The sequence below is a fragment of the Mus pahari genome, chromosome 1, assembly GCF_900095145.1.
Source record: "Mus pahari chromosome 1, PAHARI_EIJ_v1.1, whole genome shotgun sequence".
In the NCBI taxonomy this organism is placed as follows: Eukaryota; Metazoa; Chordata; class Mammalia; order Rodentia; family Muridae; genus Mus; species Mus pahari.
In genome coordinates, this window is record NC_034590.1 from 3,594,602 (window position 1) to 3,611,370 (window position 16,769).

Sequence of the window (16,769 nt, forward strand, 5' to 3'; positions counted from 1 at the left end):
TTGGAGACCCCAAGATGTTTAAGATGCCAGAGCTGTGGGCTTTCTGCTGAGGAAAGCTGCTAACAGGGAGTGGAACCAACCCAGGAGAAAGCAGTTTGTTGCAGTCAACAAAGATGAAAAAGGAATTGGGGATCTGAAGACTGCTTTGACATCAGCCATGGAGATGCAGAGTTTGGAGTTTGCCCAGCTGGTTTCCTGTCTTGCTTTGGGGATTATACTTAAGTGATTAGATGAATCTCAGAAGAGACTTTGAACTTTTAACATTGTTGGGACTGCTATAGACTATGGGGGCTTTTGAAGTTGGACTGTGTTTTGCATTATGCTGTGTTTAGGTATGGCCCCCATAGACTCATATGTTTGAACAAGCCTATGAGGGCCAGAGAGTGGAATATGGTAGTTGGAATATGGTAGTTTGAATATGCTTGGCCCAGGGAATAGCACTATTAGGAGGCATGGCCTTGTTGGAGTAGGTGTGGCCTTGGAGTAGGTGTGTCACTGTGGGCTTTAAGACCCTTATCCTAGCTGCCAGGAAGCCAGTCTTCTAGAAGCCTTCAGATGAAGATCTAAAACTCTCAACTCTATCTGCACTATGCCTGCCTGGGCGCTGCCATGCTCCCACTCTGATGATAACGGACTGAACCTCTGAACCTGTAAGCCAGCCCAATTAAACACTGTCCTTGTAAGAGCTGCCTTGGTCACCGTGTCTGTTCACAGCAGGGAAGCCCTGAGATATACTCCTAGGACAAACTACAAATAGCTCTGATTTAAACAGAAAAAATAAAACCGTACAAACTATAAGACCAATGTTGGAGTCTGAAACAGCCCACGCAGGTTCATGTTTGGATACTTGGTCCCCAAATGGTGGTGCTGTTTTGTGAGGTAAGTGAGCCTTTGCGACGTGGTGTCTGGCTGGGGGAGGGGGGGAGGGAGTTGCTGGCAGCTAGTCCTGAACACTGTATTCATCTTTGGTTTCTACTCAGTATCTTCAGATACAGTCCAGATGATAGGATATGAACAAGCAACACCTTTAGCTCCTACCACCACAGAGCTACCTACCTTCCCTGCCAGGACACACTGTAGTCTCTAAGTGTGAGCAAAAAAAAGTCTCTCATATGTTGCTTTCATTATTTTGTTGCAGCTTTTGGAAAGGAATCAAGGCAACCTTGTAATACAAACACTTAAGTAGGGGTGGTGGAGGCAGAAAGCTCATGAGTTGAAGGCCAGCCTGGGCTCCAGTCACAGACTGAGAAAACAGGACACTGTCGTCTCTTGACCTGCCCTACACAGGGCTCTATTCTGGCAAGGCACTGTGCTACTGTGCTTCCTGACCACCTTGCCAGCAAAGCTCTGCTCAGAAAGTCTCCTTCCCACATCCTTACCCTGCCTAATGTACCCATGGCAATTAAGTTCCACTGTACTTAAGTCATCTGCCATGCCCGCTGGCTACCTCCCTCTCCTAGGCCACTAGTTCCCTGAAGGCAGGGGCTTTGGTCCATTGTATTTGATCTGCTGAGGAGGACAGTGAAGCAGCCACTTTAAGGTGCATGCTCCAGAGTACACTTTTTCTTTTTCTCTTGGCTTTAGTTGGAAGGGCAGTGCAAGACCTGGGAGAAACCGTCGAATGGCAGCCAGAGAGGAACTGCAGGTCTGTGCCAAGACAAAGTTGATAAAACTGGGTAGTGCTTTCTTTGAAATGCTTTATTGAGGAAGGTGAAGTTTGGGGAATTAAATACTATTTATTTTTGAGTTAGGGTCTCACTATGTAGGCTGGTTTAGAAATCAACAGCAGTCCTCTTTCCTCAGTCTCCTGAGACAGTAGGTGCAGAGATCGGGCTAAATTGCAAGTCTTGACTCTGCTCCTAGCCGCCTCTTCATTTGTATGGCTGCTGTAGCACTACCTGGGCCTGAACTCATCACGGCTACCACTGGGGCAGAGACAGGCCCTGACAGAGCTCCTTGGAGAGGGCAGCTTGGCTGGGCTGCTCCCACCTGGGGAAAGGCATGGTGTGAGGAAAGGCCCATCCTCCAGACCTTCCCATGGTGGCAGCTCAAGCCATGAACCATAGTCAGTCCCCCGATATTCAAATACCCCCCTCTTACCAGTCCTCAACGATCCCCTGTAGCTCAGGGATTTGCTCCAGTGCCTGTTTCAGCAGATTTGACAGTTTCCTCAGGGTCTGCCCCACGTTCTCATTCTGCTCCTTTTCCTGGGACACCTGGATCTGCAGCAGCTCTGGAGGGTACAAGTGGAGAGGCAGCTTCAGGGTCCCCATCTCAAGGATGCCACCTTCAAGGCCTCAACCTGACTTTCCCTTGCCTACCCCGTGGCCTACCAGTCTCTGACACACGCACGACTTGGCTGCCTCAGCTTCTCCCTTTCCTCTGTGGCCTCTTTCCCAGGTTCCAGGCCTTAGTCTTCCATTCTGGTCTCTGTCCGTGTTAGCCAGAAGCTTCTCCCTCTCCTGCTCAGAAGCCTGCCCTGCCAGTGCCTTGTAGGTTCCCCAGTGCGCCCCAACCCCACTGAGCCATCTCTCTAGTCGCCTCCCCTTTTCTTGGAGTCAGGTCTCACTCTGTAGGCCTAGCTGGCTTGGAACTTACTGTGTAGACCCCACTGATCTCAGACTCACACCTGCCTGTGCCTGCACAGTACTGGACTAAAGGTGAGCGCCACTATTCCCAACCACCACGCCTAGTTCTATGCGTCCTGGTTCTGAAGGCCAGGCTAGGTAAGCACTGTACCCCCTGGGCTCTATCTTTAACACCATCTTTCCCAGGCGCTGCTCCAACCTTCCACTCTTGCACCATTTTCCCCAGGATGGTGACTGGGCCTTCTTCCCATTGCACCAGAACTGACCCCACTGAAATGGAATATAGGGCTTCACAGTCACTGAGTGCCCTGTCTGTGACCTCCACCATGACTCTTCCATGTTCTTTATCTAGGCCTGCCGTCTCTGGGAATTCTCTGAGTCATGGGTTAGTATGTCTGGAGCAGATATGGTAGCCCAGAACCCCGAATTTGGGACTCTGAGGGCTTGCTGAAGAACTGACATGGGGCTAGGGATCATTTCTGGGGGACGAGAGGCAGGAAGAAAGGGAACAAAATGATTCTTTAGAATAGAGGGATCAGGAGCTGTTACAGATACATAGCCAGGTGATGGTTGCTCACACCTTTAATCCCGGCAGGCAGATCTCTGTGAGACCAACCTGGTCTACAGAGTGAGTTCCAGGACAGCAAGAGCTACACAGAGAAAACAAAACCAACCAACCAACCAAACCAAAAGAGTTCAAGGTAACCATGAGGCCAGGGTAGTGATGTCAGGCTGTAACATCAGCATTTAGGAAGTGAGGCCAGCTTAGGTTGCTTGGCCAGACCCTGCCTCAATAAACAATAACAACAACAACAAAAACAACAAAAGAACACTGGACCATCAAGATGGTCCAGCAGATAGCAGTGTTTGCGGCCAAGCCTGACTACCTGAGTTTGAGCACTGGGACCCACATGGTGGAAGGAGAGAGCAGGCTCCAACAAGTTGTCCTCTGACCTTCACAAACATGGTGTGGCACACAAATGCACACACACTAAAACAAAACAAGGTATTCTGAAGGCAATGAGTGAGTAGTTGGCAAATGGATGGGCTGTATAGCCTTACAGTTAGCTCCACATCTAAACATAGGGTTGGGATTGGGATGGGACCCACGTTTACAGCCAAGCTCTTGCCTGGGCTGGGGGAGTAGGGGGTAGGGTGCAGGCCTTGGAAGGCAGAGGCAAAAGGATCTCAAATTTGAAGACAGTCTGGACTACACAGTGAGATACACACCAAAAGATAAAAATAGCCAACCAACCTTCATTCTACCATGAGGTCAGGCTACTAAGCCTTGTGCACCCGAGTTCCCTGCTCTGCAACTTGGGAGGGTAGGGTGGGGGGCGGGCACAACACACAGCAAGAGCTTGCTGTGCAGCCAAAGCAAGCGGCAGTACTAGGGTCTTTAGCACTTCAGGAAGCCCATGGTGGTGCAGAACAGAAGGAATGATGGATCTGGAAAGCAGGCAGGGTCAACGTACCCTGGGTGGATGGTCCCAGAGGCAGACTGGTCTTCACACAGAGGTTTCCTCCTCGGAGACCCCACTGGTCTTGGAGAAACAGAAGATCTTGTCGGAGAGAGGCAGCCTTTGGAAGCAGTAGTTCGGATGCCTGGGGGCAGGGGAAGGACAGTCACTTTGGCCATAGGGTTGGGATTGGGATGGGCAGACAGGTCAAAGGTCATGGGTACTTACTTTCCCCACAGGCAGTCCCAGTGTGTGACTCAGCAAGATGAGGCTGGAGCCCCTTGGGGTAGTAGGGTGCAGCTGATAGATGGATGGTAGAACCCTGGATAACGGCTTCGGCCTGGGGGGTGGGTAGCAACAAAACAATAAGCAGTCTGATTTACAGAAGCTCTGGGGATACAGGGACTTGGAGGTAGGCCTAAGAACTGGGAGACCAGACTTGGGCTGATGATATGGGGTAAGGTTTGGCAGTCTGGGGACCCTGGGCTACTTTCGTGTGTGTGTGCAGGTGTGTGGGAATGTGTGTAGAGGCCCAAGGTGGACATCTGATGTCTTCTTGATCACCTTTATTTTCTGAGATTAGGGGTGTCCTCTCATTGGGCCTCACCTTGGAGCCACTCATTTGAATAGGTGACAGAGGGAAGACAGGGCTGGCCCCAGCCTCACCCTTTGACATGGTATGGCAGCAGGGGGCCCAGGAGAACATTCGGCAGGTGTTTGGCTTCTTCCTTCAAGCATCGCAGTAGTTCTTGGCTCTGTGGTGCCACAGCTTCAGAGGTGGGAACAAGCTTCTGCTCAATGAGGGCCAGCACCTGTGGGATGGAGCCAGTAGGTGGGGCAGCCAGGGCCCGCCAAGCCTTGCCCAACTCTCACCTTACCTCCTCTGGACCCCGGCTCAGGCGAGTTTTGCTGGCTGAGTTTCCCTTGATGAGCAGACGGATCTGTTCCTGCCTCTCCTCCTAGGGAGTCAGAAAGCCACCAACACTAGCTCCCTGTTCTTCTAGGGCAGTCCACCCCATCTTAAAGGGGACAGGGCCTGCTTCTTCCTGGCAGTCTCCCCTTGGCCCCCCCTCTCCACATAGGCCAGGGTCATTTGTTCCTATATTTTTTTTAGATTTATTTTTACGTTATGCATATGGCTGTTTTGCCTATATGGCTATCTAGGCACTGCATGTATGCCACATACCCACAGAGGCTAAAAGAGGGCACTGGATCCCCTGGAACTGAACTACCAGCTGTGAGCTGCCATGTAAATGCTGGGAATTGAACCCAGGTTCTCTGAAAGGACAGCTAGTGATCTTTTGTCAAGACAGGGTTTCTCCATGTATCTATCTCTATCCTAAATGAAGCTCTATAGAGTGGACTATTCTTTTTTTTTTTTTTTTTTTAAAGATTTATTTATTTATTATATGTAAGTACACTATAGCTGGCTTCAGACACCCCAGAAGAGGGCATCAGATTTCATTACGGATGGTTGTGAACCACCCTGTGGTTGCTGGGATTTGAACTCAGGACCTCTGGAAGAGCAGTCAGTGCTCTTAACTGCTGAGCCATCTCTCCAGCCCCGAGTGGACTATTCTTGAACTCAGATATCATACCTCTGACTCCCAAAGCACTGGGATTAAAGGCATAGGCCACCATGAGCCAGTGTAGCCAGTCCTCTTAATGCTGAGCCATCTCTTGAAGCCCTGTGCTTGGTCTCTAAACCCCACTCAGACCGTCTACCAGGCCCAGGATCTCACCACCAGCTGACGCCACTGTAGGATCTGCTGCCTCTTGGCCTGCAGCTCCCGCAGCAGAAGATGCCGCTGTCCAACTGCACTCTCCAGTTCCTGGCTCTGGGCATGAAGAGCCTTGAGCTCTGCCCATAGGCCACTGTGCCTAAGGCCCAGCAGCAGGACTTTCCTGGGGGGTGGGGAGGAAGTGAAAGAGCACAGAGAGACTGGCAGCCACACTGGGGAGATGAGATCTTTGGGGAGGCATGAAACCCCCCCCACACAGGAAACAAGCACCAGAAAAGGGAGGAAGTGAAGGGGTCCCCAGAGTAGACAACATTCAGTATCCCCAGCCTCTGCTGAGGGAGCATCTTTACCTCTCACTGGATCCCAGCAAACATCTCTCCACCTCCTCCACTAGACCCTGGAGGCGGCCAGTCAGGACTTGTCTCTCACTCAAGAGCGCACTCCTCTGGGTAACCAACACACCTACAGCCTGCCAGCCCTCCTGGGGGTGCAAGGTCCTTGTGAGCATGGTCCATGGGGAGTGGGCTCCAGTGGGTCTTGGGAAAGTGTCTCAGGGTTACCTGGATGAGATGAACAGTGGACGGCAGAACCTGGCTGGAGTTTGAAGAGTCTGGTGCCTGAGGCCTGCGGAGGGGACAGAGCAGTTGAGGGAGCAGCCTCTTTGTATTGATGAGTGTGGGTACTCAGTATCAGTCTTCCCGTCCCCTGTAACTGGCTAGCATTCAGTTCCACCCCATCTGCAGTTCACTGTGCCTTCTGGCTATGGGAACATTCACTCCACACCTGGACAGCTCCTCTTCTTTGAGCCCATCCCCACAACATAGGGACCGGATCTCTGACTCCCGCTCTGCAGCCAGGTACTCCAAGGCAGCCAGGACGTGGCCTGCAGGGTGGTTTGTCAGCAGTGTCTGAAGGGACAGGTAGGAAGGCAGGGCAGAATGATGGTGCAGGGATGTAAGGCAGGCCTCTGAGGCACTGACTTAGATGGTTAGGGGCGACTGGAAATTTCATCATTGTACTGGCTAGCTTTGTGTCAACTTGACACAGCTGGAGTTATCACAGAGAAAGGAGCTTTAGTTGGGGAAATGCCCCCATGAGATCCAGCTGTGGGGCATTTNCTCAATTAGTGATCAAGGGGGAGAGGCCCCTTGTGGGTGGAACCATCTCTGGGCTGGTAGTCTTGGATTCTATAAGAAAGCAGGCTGAACAAGCCAGGGGAAGCAAGCCAGTAAAGAACATCCCTTCATGGCTTCTGCATCAGCTCCTGCTTTCTGACCTGCTTGAGTTCCAGTTCTGCATCCTTTGGTGATCAAAAGCAGTAAGCCAAATAAACCCTTTCCTCCCCAACTTGCTTCTTGGTCATGATGTTTGTGCAGGAATAGAAACCCTGACTAAGACAATCATGGAGGAGGAGGTACCCTTTCCTGGGAGCCTCGCCCTCTCACCTCAACTGACGTCAGCCACTGCTGATAGGATGTTCCGACGTGGTCATTACAAGGGCTTCTGTAGATTTGGGTAAGCAGACATGAATGTTGTAAGGCACATCAGCTACAGTCTAAACTATCACCACCACATGTAAGTAGGAGCTACCATTGTCCCCATTGTATAGATAAGGACATCCAGTCCATCTGTGCCTACTAGACCTGAGTTCCTCAACTATCTTTTTTGGTTTTTCTTTTTTCTTTTTGGTTTTTCGAGACAGGGTTTCTCTGTATAGCCCTGGCTGTCCTGGAACTCACTCTGTAGACCAGGCTGGCCTCGAACTCAGAAATCCACCTGCCTCTGCCTCCCAAGTGCTGGAATTAAAGGTGTGCGCCACCACTGCCCGGCTCCTCTTTAGTTCTTGACCCTTCATCCTTGTTAAGTCTCCTGGCCAGAGCCCCCTGCCCCATCGCCAGAGCTGAGTGAGGGCCTCCTCTGAGTCCCAGAGCCTCAGGCCTCCCCTCCCCAAACAGCCCTGACTACCTAGGCTGTCAAATCTATGGTGGAGCTGCCTCTTCCTCATCCCACCCTAGGAGCTCTCACACGTCAGGGATCGGAACTGAAATAACCCAGAAATCCACCGTCCGAGGAGTTAATAAACTAGCAATCTCCCATCCCGCAAGCCCGGGTCCTCATAGGGTCCCGGAGGGAGAACACTCACAGGATGCTGCCTCCCCTGGCCTGGGGAGTCAGAAGGTTCTGCAGGAATTGAGTTCGGAGGGTGCAGGCTGCCCGGACATCACCCTAGGGAGGATGGGGTGTTAGTGGGTTCTAGGCTTCTGCTTGATCCTCGACTCCTCATAGTCCCCACACAGCCTAGGATTCTTACCAACACCTCAGGCTCTAGGGCTGGGGCTGCTGGCACCACAGGTCCAAAGGTCACATCCACTTGGGCTTTCCTGGAAGGACGAGTGTAATTGGGATGGGGCCCCAGGGAGAGCAGATGTCTGTGCCCTCCACCTCGTACTGTCATGCTCTCAAGGGCAATCTCTCAGATTAGGTCACTGTCGTCTTCTATATTAGCCTCCTCATTGGTCTCCCTATTCCTGTCCCCTCCAGTTGAACCTATTATAGGTCAGCAACCCTATTAAAACCTGGGTTTTCAGTCAGGCATCATGGCTCATGCCTGAGATTCTAGCCAGTGGCCCTCATTCCTCCTGATGCTATGACCCTTTAATATAGTTCCTCATGTTGTAGTGACCCCCAACCATAAAATTATTCATTGCTATTTCCTAACTGTAATAGTGCTGCTGTTGTGAACCAATGTGAATATCTATATTTTTATAACTGTAATATTGCTGCTGTTGTGAACCAATGTGAATATCTATATTTTCTGATGATCTTAGGTGATGCCTGTGGATGGGTCTTTCAACCCCAAAGGGGACGCAGCCCACGGGTTGAGAACTGCTGATCCTAGCTCTCAGGTGGTTGGGTCAGGAAGATGACTAAAAGTCTGAAGCCAGCATGGGCTACACGGTGAGTGCCCACAGCCCTGGCACAGGCTTGTGATCCCAGTACTGTGGAAAGCTGGCACAGCTGCTGTGGTTACAAAGCACATTTAAGGCCAATCTCGGGCTGGAGAGATGACTCAGAGGTTGAATGCACTGACTGCGCTTCCAGAGGTCCTGAGTTTAATTCCCAGCAACCACATGGTGGCTCACAACCATCTGTAACGGGATCAGGTGCCCTCTTCTGTCGTACAGGCAGAACACTGTACATAATAAATAGATCTAAAAAAGCAAAAAAATTAAATTAAATTAAATTTTAAAAAAGGCCAGTGTAGGTAACTTAGTGAGACTCTGACTCACGTTTCATAGAAGACAGGGCCAGAGCAATGGAGAGACGGCTCAGTGGTTAAGAACACTTCCTGCCTCCTTGCTCTCACACAGGACCCAGCTCGTAACTGCCTGTACTTTGGCTTCAGAGGGTCTGATGCCCTCTGGCTTCCAATGGACACCTGCATGCACGCACATAAGCTCCTGTGGCCTTCCAGGGTTTACATCTACCTGAGACTGTGAGGTAGTTCCTAGGCTCCCATCTGCCTTCTATGCAGGAGAACATCAGCTTCAGCAGAATGGGGCCTTATTTTGAATATTCACTTGTTTCTCCAAAGCCAGTGTTGGAGACATCCAGTTGGCACCATAAATCCAGGTGCTCAAGATAATAAAACTGCCCATCCTGACAGCCCTTATGTTATGGCTGAAAGCTCAGAATTCTGAAAGGAAGGGATCAGGCAGAACACAGGAGTTTCTGAGGAGAATGTCTAACCTCCTTGGGGAGGCTGAACCCCACCTTTTCATGTCTTGCAGACGTTTGAGCTGATTCTGCAGCCGCTGCATGGGGTCTTGCAACCCACGGTGCTGTCTTCGTACAGCCCCAGCTTGGGCCTGGAGGAGAAGAGCTCGGTGCTGGGTGTCTTTCAGGCTCTGCAGTGTCTGTGTCATGGCTACATCTGTGGGAGGAACAGGGGTGGCTGTCAACACCTTTGTCACCCAGGGTTTCACTGCCCATTCGGCTGGCCCCATGAGTCACCCTGAGCTTCAGACTCTTGATCCATCAGCTCCAGGCTCCGGTCTAGCTCTTGGTTCTCTGCCCGAAGGCGGGCTGCAGTGGCTTCCAGCTCCAACTTCCGATGGATCTGGTGGGATCAGGCGGAGGGTCAGAAGGTCAGATGCTTAGGCTCCTTGGAGCTTAGCCTGGCTGTACTACCTTCTGGGTGGCACTCGGCTTCTCTCCTCATCTCCTGGGAGATGGTTGACAGAGTTTTCTTTGTTTAAGTGGCTCAGGTCTGACATAGAAGCACTAAGAATCTACTTGGTTCTCTCCCTCCTGGAACCGCCTCTCCATCTTCTTGGTTTTATGTCTGTATGGTGACCCCTACATCTCTGTCAGATGCTTTTTATTATTATTATTATTTTTTAGTTTTGAGACAGGGTTTTGGTGTGTAACTAGCTCAGACTGCCCTTAAACTCAGAGTGCTCTTTAGCATCCATGTGCTGGGATAACAGGCAAGTACCAATATACTCAGCCTCTATCTTTTTAACTGTATGTCTGTGTACCACATGCACACAGGCACCAGTGGAGAACAGAAGGTGTGAGATCTCCTAGAACTGAAATCACAGTTGACTGTTAGTCATCTGCTCTGGATGCGGGGATAAAGTCCTCTTCAAGAGCAGCCAGTGCTTCATTGTGGACCCTCCTAGTCTTGACCTCTTCCTTGAATCCCTTAGCAGCTCTGGCAAGCCCACCCTTCCCCTTTTAGCAGTTTTGTTTACTCTGTCTCCTTTTGACCATGTCTCACTATGTAGCCCAGGCTACACTCATGGTGAGCCTTCTGCTTCATCCTGAGTGCTGAGACTACAGGGCTCAAGACCTTCCTCTCTCCAACACCAATGCCCCATGTCCCCATCTTGTGCCTGGCTCACCCTGGACCACAATCCCTGGAACACAAAGATCTGGGCTGTTTTGTCACATGGTGTCCCGGACAGACCCATCACCTGCAGGGTCAGGAGCAAAATCTTTGCAAGCTGACTTTTGGTTGAGGGAGAATACTAACAGCACGGGCTTCTTACCTTTGGATTGTCCTGATAGCCATACCTAGAGAAATGAGACCAGAGTTAGGAGATGTCTGGGGCTTCCAGGGGAGAAGGCAGGAAGTAGAGGCCTTGGACAAGGCTAGACAAAACTGGCAAAGATAGGAAATCAATGAATTTAAGCAGCAGTTACCAGAGGAGGTTTCCCTGGACCGTCCTGATATTCCTGCATTGGAGAGATGGAGGGAGAGGAGTTGCTGCGGGTCTTCCCCATGCCTTTCCCACCCTCTAACCCCCTCCCCTGCACTAGGTTTGGCTTACCTCTGACTACGCACATGCTGCACAATGTAGGCCCAGATGTCAGCGCCCTGACCCAGACACAGCCTGAAGGGATACAGCATAGAGTATGATTGGAGCATTGCCCAGGAGGAGGACCCTCCACTGTCTCCACAGTCATGGAAAGTTCCAAGGCTTCTCCCTTCTGTGGGTGGGCCTGGGGGTTGTCACTGAGAGGGCTGCCTTCTCCCTAAGTCTGAGGGCATTCTCATTCCATGACGGCTTCTCTTTCTTCTGGGAGAGGGTTAGTTGTAGTTACTTTCAGAGGTGGGTGTAAGAGGTTTCCACCCCCAGGAAATGGTCTTTCATAACAGGGTCATATGTTACTGGTTTCTGCAGATTTGATTCCCCAATAGAACAGCCACTGCCAACTGCCTAGTATCACCATTGATTAGGGTAAGAGTGGCAGAGGCGAGGTGTTGTAGGAACCCCCTTATTCTGCAGACCTGTCTCATTCTCGATGAGGGGTAAAGAAATACAGTTTTTAGCTTAACATTTTTTTTTTTTTCCCGGAGACAGGGTTTCTCTGTGTAGCCAAACTCAGAAATCCACCTGCCTCTGTCTCCCAAGTGCTGGGATAAAAGGTATGCGCCACCATGCCCAGCTTAGTTTTTAGCTTAATTACTGTATGCCAAAGTTATTTGCAGAGCTTGCTTCCCCTATCTCCTGCTGTTTCCTGCTGCAAGCTGTCTGCAGCAGCCACTCTCTCTCTCTTCAGCTGTCTCCTGCTGCTTAAAGAATCTTTCCTTTCTCCAGGCAGTGGTGGCGCATACCTTTAATCCCAGCACTTGGGAGACAGAGGCAGGCGGATTTCTGAGTTGGAGGCCAGCCTGGTCTACAGAGTGAGTTCCAGGACAGCCAGGGATACACAGAGAAACCATGTCTCGAGAAACTCAAAAAAAAAAAAAAAAAAAAGTCTTCCCTTTCCTGCCAGTGTAAACAAATTCAAGACCAACCGCCCCTCCCCTATCTGCAGGTCCGTCTAGTGGTCATAAAGACCACAGCTGCCAGAAATGACCGCCCTTGAGAAAACTTCCCTACCCCTCCTCAGTCTGAATTCTGAGGAAAACTACAATCTGCTTTGACCTTGCTGATTGCTGACAAAGTTCTTTGCCAGATTAAAATTATACTGTTGCTTTATTAGCCAATAATAAAATAGCCGTGTGAGCCCCTTCATAAAAAGTATAAATTAGCTGTATTTTAGACAATCCGGGTTGACCCTCCCTGCGAGGCTGAGCAACCGCACGCGTCGGAATAAAAACCTCTTGTTATTACAGCGATCTATGGTCAAGCTGTGTTTCTGGGGGTCGTGTTGGCTACACCTGGGCCCCGGGGGTCTAACAGGGCGGTGATCTTACTTCTCGAGGCTAATTCCAGGATGGGGAGTCCTTACTCCAGAAGCAGTCTCACCTACGCAGCGTCGACTCCCGGGGGCGAGCCGCTAGGGGCACCTCCATCTCTTCGGCAGCCCAGCGATTCAGTTCCCGCTCTTCCGGCGTTAGTTCCATGGCTGTCACAGAGCTCAGCTGCAGTCGCAGCTTCCCGCACTCTCTTTAAGTATGGCGCCCTTCTATGACGTCAGGAGCGCGACGCTGAGACGTCACCCGTTGCCAAGCCGACAGCAGGTCCCGGCTGCCGGGTCTCTCTGAACCCGGCGGCTACTCGTAGCGGCTCTTGGCGTTCTAGTGTATATAGGTTAGTGAATGAAAATGAAAAGGATGGGGTGAAGTTCAGACGCCCGCTTATCCACCTTTGTTCTTTCACTCACTGTGAGAGGCAAAAGGTTCTAAAGGCTTCACTCTACCTGGAATAAAAAGGGGGCGGGGCACGTGCAAGAAATTGCCTTTTCCCAAACTCTGGCTTTTAGACAAACCCCATCATTCTCTCAGGGACTTAAGAAAATCGTTTTTACTTGCTAAAAGTGGTCATTCTCCTCATCTTTGGCAGAAGGGACATAGGACTCGTCCATTAACCTATGCCTTTGGTGGCATCTATTAGCATATCGAGGTCTATGCTAGCTTCTCTTCTTCAGGCCCTTCTCACAAAAACCTCTTACAGAGTCATCCTGCCTGCCTGGCATACCCCGCCCCTACACTGAATCTCTCTAGCCCCGAGCTTTGCCCGCTTCAGAGTCTCATAACTCAGCCATTTTGGCCACTCCCCTCTTAATTCCCAAGCCCCCTCTGGGTCCTCCTGGCACCCTCTCTACCAGTCTTCTCTTCCTAGCTTGCCCCGCCCCACTCCCCACCTCTCCTCTCGTGGCCCCGTCTATTTTGCTGGCTATATTCAGTCTGAACTCTTCCAGATGCCTCTGGCTGTACTCTTCTTCATATCTACAATAAAATCCTTCTCACCCATACTTAGGAGCATTCTTGTCCTGTTGTGGGTTGCCCTGGTGCTGTTTGTATTTTGATGTTTATTCTGCTTCATCAAGAGGAGCTGCCCTCTACAATGAGCAGAGTGCATACTCAGGTGGTCTCACTGGGCCTTCTTCCCCATTTTAACTGGTGGAATAAAGGCTAGAGTCTATGATTGGGGAGTGGAAAGGAAAGGTGGGTCTGGACGTATCAGAGAGGGAGGAGAGAGACATGGCCTCGAGAAGCCGCAAGTAGCAAGAGGTCTCATAGTTGGGGACTAGATTAGTACACTGATAGATCTGCCCAATCTAGGCATATAGCTTATAACTAAATGAGTTGTGTGTTTTTTATACGGGCTTATTGGGGCGAGAAATTACTGCAACATTGTCCTGATTTTCATTCAATGAGAAACAAATGAGAGACAATGGACTTAATGCTCATTTTATTAATTTTTAATTTAGCTTACTTTTCTATATATTTTAAGATATGTTAGATCTTATTTTTGCCTGCATGCAGTACTGTAATTCCCCAAATTAATCTGTAAGCTCCACCTGCCTAGGAACCAGATAACTTCCTGGAATGCAGGAACTTAATTTTTAAAAAGATTTCTTTATTATTATATATAAGTACAATGTAGCTGTCTTCAGACTCACCAGAAGAGGGCATCAGATCCCATTACAGATGGTTGTGAGCCACCATGTGGTTGCTGGGATTTGAATTCAGGACCTTCAGAAGAGCAATCAGTGCTCTTAACCGCTGAGCCATCTCTCTAGCCCCTGTCTTATCTTTAAAAACCAGGTTGTATGTACAGCAATGTACCTTTCAGACAGCCACACTTTGTAACATAAATAACCCACTTGCAATTAATTTTAGAAAGATTAAATGGTTTACACTATTAGAACTTGATTTTGCCTTCTCAAAATTATGATTATGCTCTATGTCTTCACTCTTTAAAAAGATACTTTATTTTGATATTGCAAAACACAATTGAGAGATTTCAAACCTCCTTTAAAGAGTTTTAGAGGTTTACAACATTTAAAAAGGTTAAACATTGCTGGCTTAGAAATATGTCTCTCCTTGCCTAAGGTCTACTCAGGCTAACAGATGATTTAAGAATATATGTCTAACTTTGCTTTTGCTAGCATCATGAAACTAGCTTTTTTATAAACTGAGTCATATGGGAAACTGTTATGTTCTACAATGACACACCATATAAAGGTCAAAAACGTTCCCAGTCTCTTTATGGATTAAAAAGCTTTGTTTTGATACTAAGAGAAGTCCAGTTTAAAATCCTTATTTTAGATCTAAATGTAAAAGAAAAAAATCTAAACATAACAGATATAATATGTGAAGTTCTAATCTTATGAAACTTACTAAATTACTGTAAACTATTGAGGATAATTAAAAAATGCAAGTTAATATCATCAAATTCTTCAATATCTTCAGAAGTATATTTATTATCATGATAATACTAAAAGCAGAGAAGGATTGTTTAACTCAGATATGTTTGGTAGTTTCCAGTTATAATCTGTCAGAGGTCTTTTGAATATGGCATTTAAGATGTTTATTATGACAGACAGAGACTCCCAGATCCTAGCAGTGACACTCCCTGCCAAGGTTTCCAAGAAGATAGTGGGCACAGGGATTTGGTGGATAAAGGACTCCATCTGGATTGTGGTAATGCTAACCCCTGGGCAAGACTGCACCACTGCTAGGGCTCAGCCCTTTCAGACAAGCAAGACATGGAAGAGTTGATTACCCTACTTTGCCTAGATAAGGTGAGGTCAGTCTCTCCCGTGTTCTCCTCAGAAAAGCCTCTCATCTTTTGGGCCTGATATCCAATGACTGCCTCTGTTCCCAGTGCCATGCAGACAGTCTGAGACCACGGGCTAGGGAATGGGCTATGGCCTAGTCTCTGTCTTTTTAATGGATACATAGGTTATAGAGGCTATAATCTATCCTTCTCAGGTCTCTGTAATCAACCATTGTGTCAGTCTGTCAGTCAGTTCATTAATTAGTTAAAGCTACTAGGTCTCTTATTAATATAGGACAAATGGGTTTGCCTTGTTCACAGACCAACTGTTAAAAGATAAACAGATCGTAACTTTTCACTAAAGAAAGGTTTTTATACTTTTGCTAAGACTTGAAGACATGAGTCTATTTCTGCTGTCTTACAGACACCTGTTGACTGCTTATTCTACACTATTGATTTTAATACAATGGTAGTGCTAATATACCTCCTTTTGTGAACTGAAAATTCATGTAAACTTCAGGGAATCAAAGAAATCCCAAGACTTGAATCCACCTACCACAGGTCAAATAGACTCTACACAAGTACACCTGCCTGTTCCTGAAAAATGGAACTTTTCCTTGGTTGTGGGACGTCTTACTGCCCCCAGTTACCAGAAATTTTTAACTTCTGTTTCTAGTCACAGCAGACTTTCACTTGGCTGACATCCAGGGGACACCTGTGGACTGCAGGCTGCTGAGCTTTGACTTGCTGATAGCCGATATAAACCAGTCCAGGCGATGGGATTGCTCTTTCAGCTTTTAATAAATGCCCTATTCATTTCAGCCTTCCTCGGCCGGAGAACATCCTACTGTCAACTGGTCTCAGACAGAAGATACAAAACACATCGACAAAACCCAGGAACCTCTCCCATAGTTTGAGCTGACAACTCAAACTTGTAAGAGAAGAAGGGGGACATTCCAAGAATAAGGATGGATTTCACAGGGCTAAGGAGTCAGGCAGTAGCTGGTGTACTATGCATGAAGTTTGGAGTTCAGTCCCCAGCACTGCATAAACTGGCTGGGGTTGTGCTTACTGTAATCCTTCACTCAGCAAGTGGAGTAAGGAAGATCAACTCAAGGTCATTCCTAACTACAAATCAAGTTGGAGGCTAGCCTGGGCTATGTAGGTCTGAGACTGTCTCAACGCACACACACAAATACACATGATAGATAGGTAATAAATAATAATTATAGATGATAAATAATAGTGATTGATCGATCAATCAATAGATAGATAGACAGATTGATTGATAAACTGTTTTTGCAAAAGACCAGAGTTCAGTTCCCAGAACCCATGTTGGGTGGCTCATAACATCCTATAATTCCAATTACAGGGGATCAAATGGCCTCTTCCGGCCCCAGCAGACACCCACATATGGTTGGCCTACACACAGACATATATTCATATACATAAATTTTATATCTATATATCATCTATATATTTATGTCATCTAGATAAGTGTGTGTGTGTGTGTGTGTG

General features: G+C 48.6%; 1 protein-coding gene across 1 annotated transcript; it reads right to left on the reverse strand.

Moving 5' to 3' along the window:
• Positions 1-1,713: 1,713 nt before the first annotated feature.
• On the reverse strand, positions 1,714-12,693 carry Haus5 (HAUS augmin like complex subunit 5). The gene is made up of 19 exons (XM_021212276.2): positions 12,552-12,693; positions 11,127-11,189; positions 10,999-11,031; positions 10,845-10,869; positions 9,805-9,910; positions 9,565-9,724; positions 8,102-8,171; positions 7,934-8,016; positions 7,236-7,293; positions 6,574-6,698; positions 6,351-6,414; positions 6,141-6,271; positions 5,791-5,953; positions 4,927-5,007; positions 4,715-4,860; positions 4,277-4,388; positions 4,064-4,193; positions 2,101-2,233; positions 1,714-1,989 (listed from the first exon to the last, which is right to left on the reverse strand). Exons 1-19 carry the CDS (start codon positions 12,647-12,649, stop codon positions 1,920-1,922), a joined length of 1,851 nt encoding a protein of 616 aa, XP_021067935.1. The 5' UTR covers positions 12,650-12,693; the 3' UTR covers positions 1,714-1,919.
• Between the last annotated feature and the right edge of the window lie 4,076 nt (positions 12,694-16,769).